Source organism: Hypanus sabinus, chromosome 13 (genome assembly GCF_030144855.1).
Source record: "Hypanus sabinus isolate sHypSab1 chromosome 13, sHypSab1.hap1, whole genome shotgun sequence".
Taxonomy (NCBI): Eukaryota; Metazoa; Chordata; class Chondrichthyes; order Myliobatiformes; family Dasyatidae; genus Hypanus; species Hypanus sabinus.
In genome coordinates, this window is record NC_082718.1 from 74300785 (window position 1) to 74315776 (window position 14992).

The following is a 14992-nucleotide window of genomic DNA, read 5'->3' on the forward strand; positions in this document are numbered from 1 at the left end:
CAATAAGGGAATGTAAAAATGGAATGGGTGGCGAAAAGTGTGAAAATGTAAAGACCGTAATGGAAACATTTGTAAAGGATTGAAAGTCATTGAATGGTTTATTGTATATAATTTATTTTTGAATAAGTTTAAAAAACAGTAAGGGAAGCCAAAGTGGGAGATGCAACAGCTACACGTTCACATCTTCCCTTCCCTCCACCAGTGATCCAAACAGTCCTTCCAGGTGAAGCAGCAATGCACTTGTGCTTTTGCAATTCACAGTATGACATTTCGTACTCCCTTTTATTGAAGAAAATAAACTCAGATTGGTTGACTGCTTTTAACTACATCTTGTTCAGTTTGCACTTTGTTTAGAGTTCCCATTTGCCTTTCACTTCAAATCCAACTCCCATTCTGAATTTCTACCCTTGGGTTCCTACAATATTCCAACAAGATCCGAAGTAAACTCTTTGGAAAAATAGAGGGAAAAATAAACCTCATTCTCGAGGAGCCATCAGGACTCAGTATTAAATTCAACAATTTCAGATAACCCTTCCTTTCCTATCAGTGTCAGAACTGGTAATTTCTGATGCCAGGTGAAATGCCTGGAAACATTAACACATTTTTTACGTGATCTTCTGGGTACCCCCAGTATTCTCTTACACCAGGTTTCTTTCTATCTCTACTTGATCTTATTCACCTGCTATTCATACATCTAAGTTTGGAATGCTTGTATATACAAACAAAGAAGAAGGTGAGGGGGGTAAAACTTTACCTCACTTGCAAAATAAACACTGGACAAATAAAATAGTCAAATGCTGTATCATAAAAATAGCTTGATGGGCCAAATTCAACCAATCTCCTCCCTCAGACACTTTAGTCTATTAATTGACATATTCAGAAGTTCAAGTAATGATGAGAACAACTCTCCTCTTCAATATGAGTCTATACAGGGTTTAAATGGGAAACATCTTTGTACATGCTTTTGATGTAACTGGGCAATACAATTGCTACTCACGAGATAGCTTCCTCGCGGTTTTCTCCCCAGGAGAAACAATGGCCGAACTGGGAATCAGCAAATTCATGCAGTCCTCCAGCTGCTGCCACACTGAAGTATCCCCAGACATTTTTGTTGCTACGGAAGTTTAACTCCTGGACTGTTCCTGAGCTAGGCTTAAATCCCTGGATCAGAGAGAGAAGAAAAAAGAAAAGAAGGTTACATAGTGCGGCACTTTTGGGGATTGATCATTTACCACTGTCAGTAGAATATGAACATTTCATCTAAACATCCAATTTATTGATCCATTTTTTAATGAGAGCTGTCAATGACAAACAACCACTCACTCATTGTCAGTAAGTCCAAGGAACAGACTGTAGACTTCAGGAGAGGGAAATTAGAGGTCCATGAGCCAGTCTTCATTGGAGGATCAGAAGTGGAGAGGGTTAATTTCCCCAGAGGTCCCATTCTGGAGCTGGCACATTAATGCAATTAAGCACAGCAGCACCTCTGCTTCCTTAGGAGTCTGCAGAGATCTGCCATGATGTCAAAAACTTTAACAAACTTCAATAGATGTCTAGTGGAGAATAAATTGACCGGCTGCATCATGGCATAGTATAGAAACATCAAGACCTTCGAATGGAAAATCCTACAAAAGGTAGTGGATTTGGTTCAGTACATCATAGGTAAACCCCTCCCAACAACTGTGCACATCTATATGACATGCTGTCGTAGGAAAGTAGCCTCCATCATCAGAGATCCCCACCACCCAGGACATGCTCTCTTCTCATTGCTGCCATCAGGTAGAAGGTACAACAGCCTCAGGTCTCACACTACCATAAGACCATAAGACAAAGGAGCAGAAGTTGGCCATTCATCCTATCAAGTCTGCTCTGCAGGTTCATGAACAGTTACTATTAATCAACCATCAGGCTGTTGAACAAGGGAATAACTACACTCACTTGTCCTATTCATTGATGTTCCCACAACCAATTATCTCACTTTGAAGAATCTTTATCTTGTTATTTCAAGCTCTCGCTATTTATTTATATTTGTATTTATTTGTATTTCCACAGTTTGTCATCTTCTGCACCCTGGGTGATCACTCGTTGATCTTGTTATAGGCACTATTCTATAGATTTGCTGAGTATGCCCACAGGAAAATGAACTTCAGGGTTGTACGTGGTGACATACATGTACTCCAATCATAAAATTTACTTTGAACCTTAAACTAAAGCAACACACACAAAATACTGGCGGTCAGGGAACATCTATTGAAAAGAATAAACAGTCATATTTCGGGCCGAAGCCCTTCTAAACACAGCTGACAGATTTTCACTCAAGAGGCAAATACTAATCCACAGTATTGTCACAAAAAAGTCTAAAAAATGTAGCAGCAAATCATGGCCTAATTGGTAATCTTTCATCTGTACTTTAATACTAGTTTACTGCCTTACTGATACTGATACCGTTGCTCCAAGTTACTTTTCAATCTAAGTAAATCATTATTTTGGCACAATCATACCTTGGGGCAGAACACATTTCAGCTAGTGGCCTACAGGAGGCTGTCTAACTTACAAAGGGATGGATATTGGCTGGTGCACAAGAGGCTGGGGTAAAGTATCAATAAATGTAAACTTACAGCAAACTCCTTCAGTTTACCGATTTTCACCTCATGTAAGGAGAACAGATCAATCTTAATAACCGCATTGGTGAAAGGGAAGCCAGTAAAAACAGATCTGTATTTTCATACATATCAGTGAAGAAAGTCCATTTCCCCCAACTTTAAACACGTGAGAAAGCAATATATGTGTAATTTGTATCTTAAATAACACTTTTAGGTTTCCTTTTTTTTAGTGGCATATCAGATTTATGAAAAAAAGATAGAACACATGTATATAAAGTGTTCAAAAAGTTACAGTTGCATTATAAAAATTACATCTGGAGTTAACAGAGTTTTTATTCAGTTGTACCTCATCAGGGTTTTCACTTGTGATCCTGGCAGCAATAACGTGACCTCTGGGCCTTGGAATATTTACTGGCTCTGTGAAGTTGATTGGTGAGTCAGCCCAAGGAGATTCTCCATACAGAACTCGGATATCCTTAATACGGTGCAAGGGGATCCCCATAGCAACCTCAACAACAACACAAAAAGAATATGCAAATCAAAGTTACACCAAACCTCAGGCATTTTAATTACATTTGTTTTAACTCTTCAAACCTGAATGCAGCAATTTAGATCTGAGTAAGGTTAAAAAAATAGAACTTAACCACTTTATTCACATCAAATTTATCCCAAACCAATTTTGTAACCGTTGCTTTCTTCATTTGAAATGAAATGAATTTAAGCAATCACAACATATTTCTTTATCAGGCCTAATATAAAACTGCTAACATTTTAATACATTGAAGAAAGCTGACATAAAAACAGAAAATAACTGAAATGTGAGGTTACATCAAGGGATTAAGAACGAGTAAATGTTACAGATTAATGATATCTCAGCAGAATTAATAAAAGTTCAAGATCAAGCCTGTTTGAAGATGGACCATGAGAGGACGTGTAAGGAGAATGGTTTTAAATGAATGACACAAGGAAAGCTGGTGCGAGTGAGGATGGTAAGGATGATAACTGGTCTGTCTGTGTTGTACTGTGAACAAAGTCACCAGGGGAAAGTACTGGGTAGACATGAAGTAGTCTCTGTATTGAACAGAATGAGACTCAGCAGGCTTCATATTGAGACTCTTTTGGAGGAAGAGGCCTGTTCAACCCACAACGACATGTTATTTTATATGCTAAAGATCAAAGGACATTCCTATATTTACAATGTATCCACAATGCTCTCTTTAACCACACATATCTCTCACCACCCACACTCCTATACAATGTTGATCAACATTGTCTGGTCATAGAAACATAGAAAACCTACAGCACAATACAGGCTCTTTGGCCCACAGAGTTGTGCCAAACAAGTCCCTACCTTAGAAATTCCTGGGGTTACCTATAGCCCTCTATTTTTCAAAGTTCCCTGTACCTATCCAAAAGTTTCTTAAAAGACCCTATCGTATCCCCCAGAGAAGGAAGGATTCAAAGGGGGGAAAGGGGCCTAAGTGGTTGACAAAGGAAGTCAGAGAATGCATAGCATTGAAAAAAAGGAAATATGACAGAGCTAAGGTGAGTGGGAGGACAGATGATTGGGAAGTTTTTAAGGAACAACAGAACTTAACTAAAAAGACAATACGGGGAGAAAAAATGAGGTACAAACGCAAGCTAGCCAGGAATATAAAGGAAGATAGCAAAAGCTTTTTTAGGTATGTGAAGAGAAAGAAGATAGTTAAGAACAATGTTGGGCCCTTGAAGAATGAATTTGGTGAAATTGTTATGGGAAACAGAGAAATGGCAGAAGAATTTAATGTACTTTAGATCTGTTTTCACTAAGGAAGACACAAGCAATCTCCCAGATGTATAGATGGGCTAAGGACATAGGGTAACAGAGGAAGTGAAACAGATTGACATTCGGAAGGAAACGGTGATGAGAAGACTGATGGGACTGAAGGCTGACAAATCCCCAGGTCCAGATGGTCTGCATCCTAGGGTTCTAAAGGAGGTTGCCCTGGAAGTTGCGGACGCATTGGTAATCATTTTCCAATGTTCCTTAGATTCAGGATCAGTTCCTGAGGATTGGAGAATGGCTAATGTTATCCCACTTTTTAAGAAAGGAGGGAGGGAGAAAACAGAGAACTATCGACCTGTCAGCCTGACATCGGTGGTGGGAAAGATGCTAGAGTCCATTATTAAGGATGAAATAGTGGCATATCTAGATAGCAGTGATAGGATTCGGCTGAGCCAGCATGGATTTACCAAGGGTAAATCATGCTTGACTAATCTGTTGGAGTTTTTTGAGGATAAACCAGGAAGTTAGACGGGGGACATCCAGTGGATGTAGTGTACCTCGATTTTCAGAAGGCATTTGATAAGGTCCCACATAGAAGATTGGTGGGTAAAATCAAAGCTCAGGGCATCGGGGGGGGGGGGGGGGAAGGCATTGACATGGATAGAAAACTGGTTGGCAGATAGAAAGCAAAGGGTAGCGGTGAATGGGTGTTTCTCGGAATGGCAGGTGGTGACTAGTGGGGTGCCACAGGGCTCAGTAGTGGGACCGCAACTGTTTACCATTTACGTTAACAATTTGGATGAAGGCATTGAAAATAACATCAGCAAGTTTGCTGATGATACTAAGCTGGGTGGCAGTGTGACATGTGATGAGGATGTTAGGAGAATTCAGGGTGACTTGGATAGGCTGGGTGAGTGGGCAGATACTTGGCAGATGGCGTTTAATGTGAATAAGTGTGAGGTTATCCACTTTGGGAGTAAGAACAGGAAGGCAGATTATTATCTGAACGGTGTAGAGTTAGGTAAGGGAGAAATACAAAGAGATCTAAGAGTCCTTGTTCATCAGTCACTGAAGGTGAATGAGCAAGTGCAGCAGGCAGTGAAGAAGGCTAATGAAATGTTGGCCTTTATTACAAAAGGAATTGAGTACAAGAGCAAGGAAATCCTCTTGCATTTGTACAGAGCCCTGGTGAGACCACACCTGGAGTATTGTGTACAGTTTTGGTCTCCAGGGTTAAGGAAGGACATCCTGGCTGTAGAGGAAGTGCAGCGTAGATTCACGAGGTTAATTCCTGGGATGTCTGGACTGTCTTACACAGAGAGGTTAGAGACTGGGCTTGTACATGCTGGAATTAAGGAGATTGAGAGGGGATCTGATTGAAACATATAAGATTATTAAGGGATTGGATAAGATAGAGGCAGGAAATATGTTCCAGATGCTGCGAGAGTCCAGTACCAGAGGGCATGGTTTGAGAATAAAGGGTAGGTCATTTAGGACAGAGTTAAGGAAAAACTTCTTCTCCCAGTGAGTTGTGGGGGTCTGGAATGCACTGCCTCGGAAGGTAGTGGAGGCCAATTCTCTGGATGCTTTCAAGAAGGAGCTAGATAGGTATCTTATGGATAGGGGAATCAAGGGATATGGGGACAAGGCAGGAACCGGGTACTGATAGGAATTGAACAGCCATGATCTCAGAATGGCGGTGCAGGCTCGAAGGGCTGAATGGTCTACTTCTGCACCTATTGTCTATTGTATCCACCTCCACCACTATTGCCAGCAGCCCATTCCATGTACTCACCACTCTCTGCATAAAAAACTTACCCCTGACATCTCCTCTGTATCAACTCCCACATGAGTGGGTGGAGTATTTGCTCACAGGGTGTGTGTGAAGCGTCTAGTGCAGTAGTGCTTGTAGTTAGTGCATGTTGCATGCTGTCTGTTTACTACTCTCTGCTTACAGCTATTGCCGCTGGCTCGCCTCCTCAACAGAGGGTGGAAAGAGGAGCCGAGTGTGTAAGCCTCCTCCTGCCAGTACAGAGCCTCGCCACCACCAAGACGCCTGCAGTGCCTCCTTGGGGCCACACGCGGAAACTGGGTATCTTACGGTCCCAGGCTAAACTACAGGGGATCTCGGAGCAGTAGTGGGCCCCAGAGATGTGGCGTGCAGGCCCACCACTGTGTGGACACGCCCTGGCGCCCATCAACCACTGTCCCAGCTATGGGTAAATAGCCCCACTGCCTTGTGGTAAGTCTGTTGAGACAAGGCTAAGGGAGTGCTCCCTGACAGAAAAGCAATGCGCTGGAGGCACACAATAGGCGGGCCTTAACAGACCAAGGACCCGGCAGCCTCCTGCAGCCAAGTTGTGGACCGGTTGTCCTGGGTTCACCCTTGCCACCGGGATTTACCCCATCATGGTGAAGGCAGTGCTACTGGAGATGGTGCACCCCCTGTGGCACTTTAATATCTTCCTTGCACAGGTCTCCGCCTCTGACCATGGCGAACAACACCTGGACCTTACATGTGGTTGAAGTCTGACGGCAATGGGGTGTCTGGTGTTACGTATCCGTGGGTATCTTGTACCTGAAACATGATCATGATGTAATTGAGGCTATGCTGGGCATGAGGTAATAAAAAAAATGGTCTTATGATGGTGGAGTGACGTCATTTTCCCGTCAGTGAGAGGTCATATGATAGAGCAAATTCAATCAGGCTCATAAGGCACGACTGCCCTTCAATCAATTGTTGTTTTTACAGCTGTAGGATCGCATTGTCCAGAAGTGTATTTTAAATTTATTGTAAATAGTTATATAAATAGTGAAAAAGAGAGTAAAAAAGAAATAAAAAGTGAGGTAGTATACATGGATCCATTTTCCATTCAGAAATCTGAGGGGCAGAGGGGAAGAAAGTGTCCCTACAACATTGTGAGTGTGTTTTCAGGCTCCTGTACCTCCTCCTTGATGGTGGCAATGAGAAGACAGCTTGTCCTGTGTGACAGGGGTCCTTAATGATGGATGATGCTTTTCTGAGGCATCACCTTTTGGAGATGTTCTTGATGCTGGGGAGACTAGTGCCCATAATGGATCAGGCTGAGTTAGCAACTTTCTGTAAATCATTTTGATCCTGCACAGTAGAGTCATGGTACATCTGTAGAAATTTCTGAGTCTTTGGTAACATACCATGTCTCTTCAGACTCCTAATGAAATATAGCCACAGTTGTGCCTTCTTTGTAATTCCATCAATATATTGGGCCCAGAATAGATCTTCAGAGATGTTGACACCTAGAAACTTGAAAATGCTCAACCTTTTCAGTAGCTGATCTCTCAATGAGGACTGGTGTGCCTTCCACTTTGAATTCAACTTTGCCTTCCACGTTGAATTATTGTGACAACCGCTCAACCAGCTGACCTATCTCACTCCTATATGTCTCCTTGTCACCATTTGAAATTCTACTAAGTATAGTTGTGTCATTGGAAAATTTATAGATGGTGTTTGAGCTGTGCCTAGCCACGCAGTCATGGGCGTAGAGAGAGTAGAGCAGTGGGATAAGCACACATCCTTGAGGCACGCCAATATTGATTGTTAATGAGGGGAAGGTGTACACATTGTCTGTGGTTTTCCAATGAGGAAGTCAAGGATCCAATTGCAGAGAGAGATTCTGGATTCTGGACTCTGGATTGGGGATTACCAAACGTTATGTGTTTTTTTTTGTGTGGTCTGTTTTGTGCTTGTTCATGATATCATTCTGGAGAATGTTGTCTCATTTTTTAACTGCATTGCATTTGTGGTTTATAAATGACAATAAACTGAATCTGAATCTGGAATCTGAGATACAGAGGCCCAAGTTGATTAGTATTGAGGGTATGATGATGTTGAATGCTGAACAGTAATCAGTAAGTAACAACTTGACGTAGGTATTACTATTCTCCAGGTAATCCAAGGCCAAGTGGAGAGCCAGTGAAATTGCATCTGCTGAAGACGTATTGTACGATCGACAAACTGCAGTGGATCCAGGTTCTTGCTTAGGGAGGAGTTGATTCTGGACATAACCAACCTCTCATAGCACTTCATCACAGCAGATGTGAGTGTAACTGGTTGATAGTCCTCCCCATTCCAGGTGATGATGTAATCAGTTAGAATTCTCTCCATGGTACACCCTGCTCACCCTGCTCTTTGTGGGTACTGGTTTGAGTCGCTCTTTTCAACCAGGTGGGAGCCTCCGACTGCAGCACTGAGAGATTGAAGATGTCCTTGAACACTCACGCTAGGTGTTCTGATATCAGCCTCTAACACATAGAGCACAGAGTCTCTTACTCTAAGCCACAGAGTCACAGAGCAGAAAAAGAGAGATAAAAGCAGTGCCCAATAGAACCTGAGAGAAACTGAATTAACGTTATAAGTTGCTGATCTTTTATCTGAACTGACTGGTTTTCAAACTGGAATGGCTGTTTATCTTAAATGTTCCATATAATGTTAAATACTAAGGGCTATAATATGTTGAAAGATGAGCTACCATTTCTCAAGTTCCTGTAGGCTTTGCTGGAATAGCATAAGAGGACAAAGGCAGGAAATTAAGAATGGAAGTGGGATGGAAGTTGACAATGACATTCATTCATGTCATGTTTTTAAGCACTTAGTCTCCAAAGATGATCCAGTTTTCAGCTGCTGAATTCCATCAGTTGTCAACGTATGGTGTGAGAAAATGGGAAACAGAGAAGGAAAATGTTACACCAGAACAAGAGATTGTTCTCCATGGCTGGCACATTGGAGAAAGCAGAATAGAGTGTACTTTGTTTTTTTCTCACTACTTGCTTGCATTACAACAGACCTGACTGACACCAAGTACAAAATGAGTTATGTAGAACAAAAGCATTGTATTACTCACCATATATATTCTTTCTGTTTTTTTTACATTTTTGAAGTACATAGCTATATACCAGTGATTCATTAAACTGGTGTTCAGAAAATGGAACAATTTGGATTCCACAAGGTCTTTTCCAATGCTTGTAACCAAATGTAAACAGTCCAAATCCCTCAACAGATGCTGCCTTACCTGCAGGATTCCTTCAGCAAATTCCTTCTGATTTTTGCCTCATTTTCCACCATTGGTGGTCTCTTGTATCTAAGTTAGTTCTAATCTATCTGGATCCATCTCTTTCCAACTGAATGAAGTGAGCTCTGTGCCCATTGAATGCTGCTCTTGCATCATCTGCTGGAGCTAGGCTTACTTTAAGGATGAGTTGTTAATGAAGACAGTTAACAAATGTATTGTAAAGAGCAAGACAAAAGTTGCATTTTAATTTGCTCCAGATTTTACCTGTAACTGGGCAGCGGGCAAATTGACATCTGCTATCATCTCAGTACAAGGATGCTCCACTTGCAGCCGAGGGTTCAGTTCCAGGAAATAGAAAGTGCCATCTGGACTGTAGAGGTATTCCACAGTTCCTGCGCTGACATATGCAACCATTTTGGCAATTTGAACAGCATACTGGAAAGCAATGATGTCAGAAAAATAACAGCTTTAATTTAGTGATCTAGGTAAATCATTAGATATTTCTTGGAATCACGGAAAGTTGCAGTGAACTAAAAGGCCATTCAGTTCCTTTTATCTGTCAAGTTTTGAAGAAACTATTTAGATAATCTCTTTCCCCTACAATTTCCCCATCACACTGCATACTTTACTTTTTTAAAAGTACCTTCTCCTCAATGAATACGCTCTGTTATTCACTTACTGTTTTATCTGATAATCTTTGGTTCTGATCTGGGCATGCTGATGAAAGGTCTCAACTGGAAACGTCAACTGCCAAATTCCCTCCACAGAGGCTGCCTAACCTCCAGCAACTTGTTCTTGTTTTTTGTCTCACATTCCAGCATCTGTGGTCTCTTGTGTTTTCATTCAGTTCTAATCTATCTGGAACCCCTCTCTTTCCAACCCCGTGAAACTAAGTCTCTGTCCATTGAATATTTCAATACTTCTCTGGGGCATCTGTTGAAAGTCTTACTATGAGGATGAGATATTAATGAGGGTGTTGTAAAGAGCAAGGCAGAATGTGCAAATGAGAAAAAGGGAATAAATGAGCCAGTATCACAGACAGATAACTCAGAGAAGAAATTACTCCTTGTTATTCCTTTGTCCATTCATCCCTCCCACTGATCTCTCTCCTAGCGGTTATCCCGACAAGTGGAAGAAGTACACCTGTCTGCAAACCTCCTTCCTCATCTCCATTCAGGGACCCAAGCAACCCTTCCAGGTGAGGCAACACTTCATTTGCCAATCTGCTGTGCTTGCCTTCTGTATCCGGTGCTCCCGATGTTTCTCCTGTACATTGGTGAGACCCATCGTAGATTGGAGATTGCTCTGTCAAGCACCTCTGATCCAACTGCAAAACGCTGGACTTCCTGGTGGCCAACCATTTGAATTCCTATTCCAACACTTCGGTCCATGGCCACCTCTTCTGCTATGATGAGGCCACTCTCAGGTTGGAGGAGAAGCACCTCATATTCTGTCTAGGTAGCCTCCAACCTGGTGCATGGACATCAATTTGTCCAACCTGGTAATTATCCCCCTCCCCCTTCCCTCTTCTTCAACTCCCCACTCTGTCCTCTTGCCTCTTACCCCCACCCGCCTATCACCTCCCCCTGGGCTCCTTCCTCCTTCCTTTTCTCCCATGGTCCATTCTCCTCTCCTATCTGACTCTTTCTTCTCCAGTTCTTTACCTTTTCCACCGATCAACTCCCAGCTTCTTCCTTCATCTCCCCACCCCCACCCATCTGACTTCACCTATTTCCTCTGACTTGTCCTCCTTCCCCTCCTCCCGTCTTCTTATTCTGGCATCTTACTACCTCCTTTCCTGATGAAGGGACTTGGCCCAAAACATTGACTGTTTATTCCTTTCCATAGATGCTGCCTGAGCTGCTGACCTCCATCCAGTCTTTTGTGTGTGTTGATCAGCAGAATCTTGTGTCTACAACATTAAGTGACACTTTCTGTTTTTTCAGCTGTTCTGATGAAGGGTCTTAGACTTGAAATGTTTCTCTTCCAACAGATGCTGCCTGACCTGCTGAGCGTTTCCAGTTTTTCACGCTTTTGTTTCAGATTTCCAGCACCTGCAATTTTTGATTTTCATTTCCATATGGCATCTCACTCCTTTAAATTTTAATGCTTAGAAATTTTCTAATTATTTTCAATTATATCTGAGATGTTACAGATCACTTTTCATTGTATTCACTCTATGTATTTGATTTGGCATTGTTGATTGCTAATCTATTCCAATTTACACTTCAATGATTTAGACCGAATGTCTCATTAAGAATTCTTTAATCTGATTGGTTCAAGTCATAAACAGCTGATTGCTCATTTTAAAAGTGTCCTAGATCCCTTGTCCAAATCTGACCCATTGACTAAGTCTGTAGTTCAAACACCCAATAGAAAACATGTAGCCAATTGCAGAAAGAAAGACCAGCACTGATTATTTGCTGCTAACTACCAAAGTTCGGACCAGATTCAAAAACATGAACTTACTGGAGGATTAATAGACCAAGGATGTTACTGTGTTCTCAAATTTACTGAGAAGTGATGTTGCGAAGCCATTTACTCATTAACAATAACCTCTACAAACATCGCCGCAAAACTTACTGTTGTAAAATAATTGGAGTAGAGATAGTCCCAACTCCCTTCCTAAACTGCCATTCACCTTTTCCATGTATTCAATCACTGACTGAGGTGCAATAGTTGCAGGGGCTTCCTCAATAATCTTCTGGTGTCGGCGTTGAATGGAACAGTCACGTCCAAACAGCGAGATGGCATTACCATACTGATCGGCCAGAATTTGTATTTCAAGGTGTCGTGCATGCTGGGCCATTCGCATGATGAAGATTGGTGAGCCAGGAACCTCAGTCTGAACCTGGAGAAGGAACATCATGGAATTATGCCAGTTTAAAGGCATTTAATTCTTGCTATAGTTTACTTCTGCACCATTCCAAGAGGGTGTTGGCGTTAAGGTGTTGGTCTCGTGATCTGTAGGGCACTAGTTTGAACCTCAGCTAAGGCAGCGTGTTGTGTCCTTGAGCAAGGCACTTAACCACACATTGCTCTGTGATGACATCGGTGCCAAGCTGTATCGGCCCTTGCCTTTCCCTTGGACAACATCAGTGGTGTGGAGAGGGGAGACTTGCAGCACGGGCAACTGCCTGTCCTCCATACAACCCTGCCCAGGCCTGCGTCCTGGAAACTTTCCAAGGGCGCAGGTCCATGGTCTCTTGAGACTAAAGATTATTTAAGGTTAGAATACTGCACAACTCCTACAAAGAATAGTTCTGTAACTTAGTGTAATTAATCTTTACCTAGGTGCAATTATTTGAGTAAGGTATCCAAACCGTTCCAAATATTTTGTACCTAATTGAGGAAAGGAGAGAAAATTTGAAGAAAACCTTGTATATATAGGTAACAGGGAGCTGGTGATCCCAGGGGATCACGGGTTTGCGCATCTGGTGGACTGTGTCCTCTCCAGGGCAAGCCTGGGAAGGAAGATTTGAAGAACTGGCTGTTGCCCATGCAGTGGTTTCCCCCTCTCCACGTCACTGATGTAGTCCAAGGGAAGGGCAAGTGCCGATACAGCTTGGCACCAGTGTCATCGCAGAGGTTACCAGAGTGAAGTTATAAACAATATATGTATACAGATCAATTATTAATATTCAGATCTGCTTTAGGATGTAGCTAATCTGTTATCCCATCATCCCGATAGGTAACAAAATGTTTACTTGACTGCTGGTAGTTTACTCAAGATAACAATTCTAGATATATTAAAATGACTGAGACCTTTGCTTTTTTTTTGCTAATATTCACTTCTTTCCACTGGAAAGGGTGCCCATCGAGCCATTAATGAATAGTTTGCCAATATTTATTAACTTGGATCAGTTATTAACAAGCTGGAGTTGATTGATCCCAGAGCTTCTGTAGCTGAAAATTCAATGGTGCTCTCTCCGAATAGTATGGTACCTTTATTCAGTTGACCGGAAAATTCTTTTATAATTGAATGCAAGAATCCTCCAAGCTGTGGGAGTCATTCTTGAGGCTGTGGAGCTGATGGTTCATCTAAAAGAGTGTAAAGGTAGTTGTGTGAACACTACCCCTGAGAATTCTGTTTTATAGTTGGAAAATGTGGTACAGCAAAGTAACAGCAGAATATACACTTATGGAGTGACTTCAGCAAAGAAAATGATCCCAAAGCAGATGAATGATAGCATACATTCACCCACCACCATCAAAAATTGTATGTGAGTTGGAGAAATAGAATCTAGACTATGGCCAAAATCCAACGTAGATAACGTAAGAAAACATAACAGAATGGTAAATGGTGTAGAGTTCAAGGATTACAAGCAACCATCCCACAACAGACGAATGGAGCATTATCAGTGTAAACAAAGATTTGGAGGTTGCCACGTAGGGAGAAAGTGGTTAGTACCCATGAAGGTCTTTGAGAATGCTGCAAAAAACATAAGGAGATTGATGACAATTTATTTGAAAGAGTAAATCTCTTTTTTTTTATTGATTGACCACACAATTATGAATTGGGAAATGATTTGAGAATCTATCAATGGTAATTAAACTGTGATTAAAATAGATGTTACTACAAATTGAAACTGGATCTTCATGAAACAGTTCAGCAAAATAGTATTGTTTTCATTTGTCATTGGAGAGTTGCCTGGTTTTGCTGGCAGTCAAGGTCTCTGAGAACTAATTCTGAAACAAGTAGACATCAGCCTCCTGGTTATTGTGAGATAAGGAAGAAAATGATTCCACTCTGAAGCATCTTGCTTGGCATCCAAGGCTCAACAGCAGACAGTAGAGCTAGTTATTGTATTAATAAAAGACAGTAGAGCTAGTTATTGTATTAATAAAAGACAATAGAGCTAGTTATTGTATTAATAAAAGATAACTAGAAGTCTAGGTTAAGGCAGTGAAATGCATATGAGATGAGACTAAGTGACAAAGCCCATGTGGGTAAGCTGTCAGCAGCAATCACTTCCATGCTCTCCAACACCTGATTAGCTCAGAACCAGAACAGTTGAAGTGGGAAATGTAGGTGGTGGTATAACAAGTAATAGTCCAGCTACTTTAGGATACAATGTTGGTACGACTTGGACTGAAATATCAATGTAACTCTGTTTATTTTTTAGAGAACAGAAGAAGCTGGGCACAAATGGGTCTAGGAAACAGGATTCGACTGCTTAGCAAATCACGGAAGACAAGAACCTGGGATCAGTGTGAGAAACTATGTCTAAGAGAGGAAGAACTAGATTGAAGGATCAGGTCACAAAGAGAAACCATAAGCCTGACAGGGATTGATCAGATTACGTTTTGACAAGTGGCGATTCTAGAAGGAGAGGCGCAGAAGTCGAAGCCCCAGTGTTATCTTACATGGAGCTTAGAGGTCCGATGTCTGCAAGACAGCGTGTCTGGACTAGGTACCGAAAGTTGGAGGTCCGATGCCTGGGAGTTTGAGAATCCAGGGACAGGGACGGGAGGCCTGGAGGTGGCTGGCCTGAGGTTGGATGCCTGCCTGACTATATGTGTAGGGAGGGAAAGGGGCTTATTTTGCTGTTTGTTCTCTTGTTTTGTTGTTCTTG

At 41.8% G+C, this 14992-nt stretch overlaps 1 protein-coding gene across 6 annotated transcripts in view; it reads right to left on the reverse strand.

The window, feature by feature from the left end:
- acacb (acetyl-CoA carboxylase beta) overlaps positions 1-14992 on the reverse strand; it is a 162319-nt gene that overhangs the window by 113294 nt on the left and 34033 nt on the right. For all 6 annotated transcript variants that reach the window (XR_009515406.1, XR_009515407.1, XM_059987884.1 and 3 more), the window contains exons 9-12: positions 12058-12267; positions 9681-9851; positions 2950-3111; positions 998-1161 (exon numbers count right to left, since the gene is read on the reverse strand). Coding sequence is in view for 4 of the 6 variants with exons in the window: in XM_059987884.1 (XP_059843867.1) it covers positions 998-1161; positions 2950-3111; positions 9681-9851; positions 12058-12267 (707 nt within the window). In the remaining 2 variants the exon portion in view is untranslated. The remainder of the gene's footprint in view (positions 1-997; positions 1162-2949; positions 3112-9680; positions 9852-12057; positions 12268-14992) is intronic.